The 8366-nt window shown below is 38.5% G+C and overlaps 1 protein-coding gene across 2 annotated transcripts; it reads right to left on the minus strand.

The window, feature by feature from the left end:
- Positions 1–1763: 1763 nt before the first annotated feature.
- Positions 1764–7135, minus strand: fam76b (family with sequence similarity 76 member B). Of its 2 annotated transcripts, none has more exons than XM_037749055.1 (10): positions 6581–7135; positions 5603–5667; positions 5445–5499; positions 5162–5317; positions 4887–5068; positions 4717–4767; positions 4527–4604; positions 4285–4417; positions 4075–4176; positions 1764–2931 (listed from the first exon to the last, which is right to left on the minus strand). In XM_037749055.1, the coding sequence occupies exons 1-10, from the start codon at positions 6665–6667 to the stop codon at positions 2842–2844; spliced, it is 999 nt and encodes a 332-aa protein (XP_037604983.1). In that variant the 5' UTR covers positions 6668–7135; the 3' UTR covers positions 1764–2841. The 2 variants fall into 2 exon arrangements, with proteins under 2 accessions (XP_037604983.1, XP_037604982.1); XM_037749054.1 differs by having other exon boundaries at positions 4285–4420; positions 6581–7131.
- Positions 7136–8366: the final 1231 nt, after the last annotated feature.

The following is an 8366-nucleotide window of genomic DNA, read 5'->3' on the forward strand; positions in this document are numbered from 1 at the left end:
TGGACCATTCTCGCCTCCTTCTTGTTTGTCAGGGTCATGGTTAGGGTTAGTGCCAGCGTTTGATAACATTTAGGCATTGTTTTGCTCAGTGTTTTCCACACTAACAACTTTAACAGCTGTTTTTGATTGTCTTGAAATTCTAACTTGTACTAATGTCTTTTCTGTGCTTATGGTAGCCCATTTTAAACCAACTGCCAAATTCAAGCATCACTCCCCAATTAATTATAGATTAAGGTTTTGCTTTATTTATCCTAAATAAACATGTAATAAATTAAATGACCAATTCTTCGTGAGAATTGTACTTTTGTTCTTGTGGAAATTAGCTGTTAACTTGTGAGGACCAGATATTAAATATATTATGGTTTGTTTGTATTGTATAAATTAAAAAAATTAAAATATATAATCCTACCTATTCAATTAACCTCTCTAGACTGAAGACTGAGACGATTTAGTAGTACTATATTAATTGATAGTAACTGTGAGTGTCTTTATATAAATATAACTGTGAGTGTCTTTATATAAAGTCTGACTTTTATCAGGGTGGATTTTTTAACTCTTCAAGCGAACATTCAGTATTCATATGACAGGATGTATTGTAAATACAGCTGTCAATCGATTAAAAATATTTAGTCTTAATTAATCGCATGACTGCCCATAGTTAATAGCAAATGAATCACACAAATTTTTTTTCTGTTCAAAATGTACCTTAAAGGGAGATTTGTCAAGTATTTCATACTCTTATCAACATGGGAGTAGGCACATATGCTTGCTTTATGCACATGTATGTATATATTTATTAGTGCTGTCAATCAATTAAAATATATCATCGTGATTAATAGCATTATTGTCCACAATTAATCGCAAATGAATCACACATTTTTTATCTGTTCTAAATGTACCTTAAAGGGGGATTTGTCAAGTATTTAATACTCTTATCAACACGGGAGTGGCAAATATGCTGCTTTATGCAAATATATGTATATTTATTATTGGAAATCAATTATCAACACAAAACAATGACACATATTTTACAGAAACCCTCACAGGTACTGCATTTAGCATAAAAAATATACTCAAATCATAACATGGCAAACTCAAGCCCAACAGGAGAGAACAGCGGTCAGTGCGTCAGTGTGCTGACTTGACTATGACTTGACCCAAAACTACATGTGATTATCATAAAGTGGGCATGTCTGTAAAGGGACTTGTGGGTACCCATAGAACCCATTTTCATTTACATATCTTGAGGTCAGAGGTCAAGGGACCCCTTTGATAATGGCCATGACAGTTTTTCCTTTTAGCGCAAGGTTGGAATGTTATTAATCTCCCTCGCAACAAGCTAGTATGACATGGTCTTCACTTTAGCTTTAAAACTGAGCCCGCTACATCCTAAAAATCACACGTTGCGTTAATGCATTAAAGCAAATTTGCGTTAACTTTGATGGCCCTAATTGTAAAACACCAATAACGTAAAGAATAGTAAGTAGTGGTAATCCTTCAGTGGTAAAACAACAGGCTAATACATACCCTGTTATGTTACCTCACAGATGATATCATAAGTTCAGTTAGGTCTTGGGGACATCGAGATAAAAAATGATCTCATTGATGGACAAAATGTGGTTGAAATGTGAAAGTTGATTTGACATCTACATTATAGATATTTCCTATATTAATACTATTATAATTATAGATGTCCCATCCGTCTAAAACGTATACGTTTAAAAGGTTAAACAGTTAAATGGTCAATAAAAACAAACATACAGTAACAGTTTAGCCAGTTTTAATAGTTTTAAAACACTTGGTTTGGAAAAAAGTACAAAAGTGATCCTGGACGCCACAGTATGAAACCAGCCCAATAATGCAAGGTGATAGGTGTGTTCCTTTTAAAAAGCATCTTCTACAGACATGTTAATTTCAACTGGCCTTACCATACACATACTGTACTCACTAAAACAGATACAAGCAATAGTTTAAATACAATGGCTGACCCCAGTAATACATTTACAAGTGATTCTTAAAAAACTAATTAAAAGGGAGGGAGGAAAAAAGAAGTCTGACCACAATGCCAACCTTGGAGTCTTGGTGTCTGGCAGTAAAATCATGCAGTATTACAATCGTTCCACTAAAGAGAAACGGCAAAGCACTACAGCTGTCACACAGTGAGAAAGAGGGCAGCCAGGAGGTGTCTATCTGTCAGACAGCCTTTTAAAGTGTTCATTGGTTGTTTTATGAATTGTTACTGAGAGGGTTCTGTATTGACGAGCAGCAGCTCAGTCAGTGGTCGCCCTTCCCACGTTTGCATACATTGTAAAGTTGCGCCGGATCTCCATTGGAGGAGAACTTGTCTTCCACAACCGCATAAATTTAGAAAAATATAACTAATTGCTATTGAAGAAAACCCCTAAATGTGGGATGTTCTCGTAGTATGTTGTGAGGAAATAAAAAAGCTAAGAAATACAGTTGAATAAATAAATTGCATGACGTCCATAGAAATTAAGTGGATACACTGAGTTGAAAGAATGCTATCCACAAATAAACACACCATGCTTTTTTGTTTTGGCCCGGCAGTGTTTAAAAACGAGGGCTCCGTCCTCCACTCCATCCAAAAGTCACATCCTATGACCCAGTGGAAAAGTCGCCATAAAATATCTAAAATATGCTTGACATTAAGAGAAAGGTTTCTTTGATTCAACAATTGATTTCCATGTACAACATGGTCTCTGGCTTTACCAATTCAGAAGTAATCGATGTTGATGGCAATGAGGGAACACAGGAGGGAGACTTTCACAGTGTTACAACAATGAAGCCGCTCTGTGTTGTTACCCGTTGGTCGGCCTATTGTTAGGGCAACAGCAGTGAGCTTCCTGTCCGGTCAAACTTTTTTCCTTTAGAGAGGGCAGCCACTTGCTTCATCAACTCCCTGTTTTTGCCCTGTGGAAACAAAATGATATAATGGTGTTAGAAATCAGATGGGTAGTTTGGAAGTTTTTTTTTTAACACATTTACATTGCAATTTACCTGAAATCTTGATTGTGATTTTAACGGCAGCAAACGTACTAACTGGCTTTAGGACTTTTATCACTTTTATACTTCATCATTTGCCCGACGCAACAAGCTAAAAGCCAAACATGGGCTACCTTCAACTGTTTATACTGTACTGATAAAAACACCTTTAGTGCATCAAACATGTCAGCAAGAGTCACAATTACAAAAAACAGCAACCATAAAAAAAAAACAACAACACCAGAGTTTGACAGGATGTGGCTCAACTGACGCATCGTATCCATAACAACAGACTGCAAACTTATGCAACAAGTAATGAATCATCCCTGGCACATATATGACACACAACACAAGCATGATATGGGCTCAGAAACTGATTACCATTTTTAATCAATTATTTCCTGATAGCGATAGCTATACAACCTGAAACATTGTACAACCATTTATGAAATCATGTGGGCATTTCTGAATAAATCACAAACAACATTAACATAAGGGTCATTATACATTGTTTTTCCAGCATGCCACCTATGTAATGTTATGTATCTATATAAACAAAAATGCGAATGTATGCAATATTCAGATGGAACTGGTGTGCAGGACAATGCGTGTTGAACAAACAACAATTGTGATTTTAATCATTTCTAACAGTATTACTGATTACAGATCAGTTGGCAAACTGATATGGTTTTAAGTACAAATGAGACAATAATCTCAGGAATAGAAATTTAGATGGAACTTATTTTGCTTGAGGTTATTTCTATCTGGCTTTTTCTTCAAACCCATATGACCTCTTTAGATACCAAGAAAAAAGTATAAAGTATATATAAAGGATATATTAATATATTAATCAACACACAAAAGTGCCATTACAAACAGATACAGTGAACACAGTGTAACCACACCACTAGATAGCTGGAGGATGTTTTAGAGTGGTGGAAATAGAAAAAAACAACAACAACACAAGAACCTTTTCACAAAATATTTCAGAGCAAAATTTTAAATGGAGACCAAATGTGGTATTGAAACTGACTTTTGTGACATGTCACTTATACATATACGGTTTCCTACCTGCTGCTGCTCCATAGACTCTTTGTGCGATTTCTCCATTTGGTTCATCTTAACTCTCATGTTGGATTCCTGGTACTGAAAGTCTGCTTTGATCTCCGTGAGCTGGAGGGGAAATGAATAATCAATACATCAAATAAATTCATGCAACCAACAGTGATGCGACTTTGACTCATTGGCGCCGGAGGTTGAGCGAGGCTGATGATAACCCACCTTTCGTTCCTTCTCCAAAATGGTTTGATCCCTCTGCTGCAGGAGTCTCTTCAGTGACATCACTTCCTCTTTCAGCTGGCTGATGAGAATGAAGTTGTCTGTTCCTCCAGAATCCATCGACTGGGTGATGGAACTACTGATGGGAGAAAGGAGAGTGTGACATGTTGAAGAAAAAAAACATATTCCAAAAGGAATGACTATTTTTACATGATCAAAACGAACAATTACAACACTTATCATACCTATCCCCGTTGGATGGCTTCATCTCCAGTTTTGGTTTCTTCTTTGGAGTCTCCTTCTGGATTGAAGACGATTTATGGCTGCAAAGAAAATCAAAATTGCAATGTAAAATTTGGCCCCAAATACACAATCAATCCATTGTTTTCTGATGTACTGTATATCACGCAGTTCAAATGAGAAGGAAAGTTTCACCTCTGCTTCCACAGTCCCTGCTCCTGCTCAGGACTCAAGCTCCCACTCAGTCTGCAAAAGATAAGTTAAGCCGTCAGAGATGTAAACAACCATATAGTAGCATAAAACAGAAACAGATTGTTTCACTATTCTGTGTTAAGAAATCAACCGTGACTCAACAGGGGCCATACTTGTGATGAGAGCTGCTGTGTCTGTGTTGGTGGTGGTGATGATGGTGAGGTCTGGAGTGGTGGTCTTTCTCGCTCAGGGACGAGGAGTTGGAGGAGCCAAAGCCCTTCCTCTGCTCCTTGGTCTTCTGCAGGACACGGCGGTAGGACAGGGTACAGAGCCAGCACAGCAGTTTCCCATCCACCTGTAAGACAAGACGAAGACAGCAGCTCATAAGACTTGCTGTTATACACTCCCAATCAAATTAGACTGCACTATATGGTGTGTGAGGTTTTACCTTTCTCCTGCCCTCCTCCTTACGGTCAAAAGCGCACTGCTGTTTGCACTGCTCACAGGTCTGTGGAGGTCCATACTTCTTCTCTGAGTTAGTACAACGCTGGCACTTTGTCCCGATGAAAGCGGCAATGATGTTACAGTACTGGCAAGGTTTGGGCTGTAAAGGCAGACAAAAGACAATGTTAAAAGTGGATTTACACATCATGGACTGTAAAGAAATGTACAAACAAGTGCAACTTGATAAATACAACTGGAGGAAAAAACTGGAGAAACTTGTTACTCACTGTTCCAAACTGTTTGACGTTCTGAGCACACTTCTTGCAGATTGTATTGGTTTTACTGGAAATAATTAAACATGGGTTTATATCCAAAACAAATGGCATCAAATGCAAAGACATTCATTATTAATATAAAGCATAAATAAATGCATCACATATCTCACCTTTCCTGCTGAAACTCAGATCTGCAGTATGTGCACTTCACGATTGGATGCGCGATGCGACACTCCTATGGCAGCAAAACAAAGAAATGTTCTCATGAGCGTGACTTGGGCTAATACAAAGAACACATCAGAAACAAGACTGCCTCGTGACTCGCTGTGTTTGCAACACACCTTGAAGTATGTTGTAGAACATCTCTTGGCTACAACATCTGAGGAAATACCAACACCTGACTATTTGGTGTATAGAAGACGTGAAGACTACCGTGTGTTATAACTGCTTTTGTTCAGTCATTACCCAATACATTATTGCAGTAGGGCTGGCCAATGTTAGGAAAAAGTAAGCACAGCTAACCAGAATTATTGTTGGATAACTTTAGGTGGCATTCTTTCATATAAAAAAAATAAATCTAACTGCCTTATAGTTTTCATCAGTTGACCTTGTGCTTTAACTATCCTGTGCAAAGAAGTTTTCAGAGAATGGGTGTTTACAACGTGATAACATTGTCCATTTTGTCTATCAGCCTTGTTTTGACAAAATATGAATCAGTGCAGACAATGAAATAAAGAAGGGTGGGAACAGAAGGTAACAACTTTATTTTAAAGAAAAAAAGTGTTCCTCAGCTACAAGAGCAACAAGTTGGCAAGTACGTACAAAGATGGCAATTCTTTAAAAGTATAATTCTTTTAATCCCTCATGAATTAATGTTCAGCGGGTAGAGATGTGGTATGAACGTGTTATTACTTATTTCAGGATCGTCGTACAGAATGATCTCAAAGGATTACAGTGAGTGTATTAGCGCTTCCAGGTTGGACAGATAAAAGCTGTTACATAATCTGAGCCTGCCTAACTTGTCGTAACACCATCACACCCTGTCGGCAATAACACTCGCAAACATCTACACTCTTAACGCTCGGGACTGTTTTTGTGTCTTGTTTGCGGTCATCCTCGATCACACACACACTCGGATAGAACGTTACCTTGCACAGCTGCTGGCCCTGCGACAGCTCCTCGAAGGGGTACCGCTGGTTACACTTCGTACAGGCGTACAGAGCCGACGTTGCCATTCTCGCCCAACTAATGTCACCGAGCTAGAAGAGGTTAGCGGAGTCCAGCTGCAAACTGAACGGATTAACGGCGCTATTTCCTTTCTAGCCGCTTAATAATTGAGGACTAAGAACACACAAACAGTGTTGGCATCCAGTTTTAGCTAACGTTAGCTAGCGCGGCTAGGTAGCGTAGGGCAACACAGGAATAGCTTAGCTGTAGGGGAGCAGGCGAAGAACAATAAACTCCAAATATGTGTGATCTTTCACTGCTCTCACGCTATCCAACCAGACGAACTCGAGATCAATACTTCGTTATTCCGCCACATAAGCAACCCGTTAACATATATCTGGCTATTTATATTAAGTTTCCACTGTTCTCGCCAAGAAAGGTATTTTCCTGTTTTCCTTCTCTCTTTTTTGTATCAACGCCGTCGTCGTCGTCATGTAACCGGAAGTGGTCGACGGCTCCAGAACGAAGAAGAAAGGAAACCTATCGCGACACAACATCCGTCCGCGGGATTCACATTTTGAAATGCGCAGAACCAATCACATGTCTGTATTCACTCAACACAGCTTCAGCATCATCTATAATCACTTTTTTGTAAACTAGTTTAATCACTAAAAAGTCACGACTACAATAGCACTGGAGGTTCATATTATTACTCCAACCCGTTTGTCTTTTGAAGATATTTTTTATGTGTAATTATTGAGTCATTAATGTCAGGTTACATCATTTCAAATTGAAACCATCCCCATTCTTTTGAAGACTTTTAAAGCAGTGGGTAGAAATGAAGCAAATATGGTAACTATATCCTGACTGGTGTCCTCCGGTCGGTGAAAGTTTGTGACCCGGCAGCCATGTTGAGATCTGCTGAGGAAATACCAAGCACCGACCACGAGGCAAACTTTCTCATTTTACAGCTAAACAGTACACTACAAGATGTTTCTGAAAACATTTTAGGCGTGAAATAAGCTTTACAGTAACAGAATATTGATTCATATTTGATCAGCTCTGCCTAGTTCGACCGTTTGAACGGAGTTCGCGAGTGATTGATCGCTGTCTCCATTGAATGAACAGCCAACAGAAACGCTCCCCCTCTGAAATGACGCGTGATTGGCCAAAGTCTCCCATCACAAGCTAGATTTTTAAAGCCTGAAAACAGAGCCATGAAAAGTGTAGTTTTCTCTCAGAACACTTGAATTACAATATGCTTAAAGGTTATTTCGGAATTGTTGCCCAATGATGCCAAAAACATTCTGCCTACTGCAGGTTTAATTCTCAATTTTCTGCAAATGTTTATAAAAGGCTTTAATGTAACTCATCCCAGTTTAGTCAACCATGCTACAGGAGGGTCACAAAGGTCCCGGGGCCCTAGATTGTCAGGAGCTCCAGAAAGTCACAAGTTGATCACAAGCCAAGATAAATTTGCAACATCTCTTAAATTAAAATAAAATGTGGCCATAAAGGATCATTACCAAAAGGACGCCAGACACTGAAACAAACAATCAGTGGCTACACTGTAACACAGAACTGTTCATTTTGTACATGCTAGATACCTGTACTGTTGATTCATAATTTGTTTTTTAAGGGTTTTTGTAGAATTATATTTATAATTTAGTCAGTGTATGGCATAGCTTTTGTAAATATCAATTTGGCCTTTCCTAACAAGATATCATGTACTGTATATGGTGTTCAGTATCATACTAACAACAGTTA

This window comes from Sebastes umbrosus, chromosome 17, assembly GCF_015220745.1.
Source record: "Sebastes umbrosus isolate fSebUmb1 chromosome 17, fSebUmb1.pri, whole genome shotgun sequence".
NCBI lineage: Eukaryota > Metazoa > Chordata > Actinopteri > Perciformes > Sebastidae > Sebastes > Sebastes umbrosus.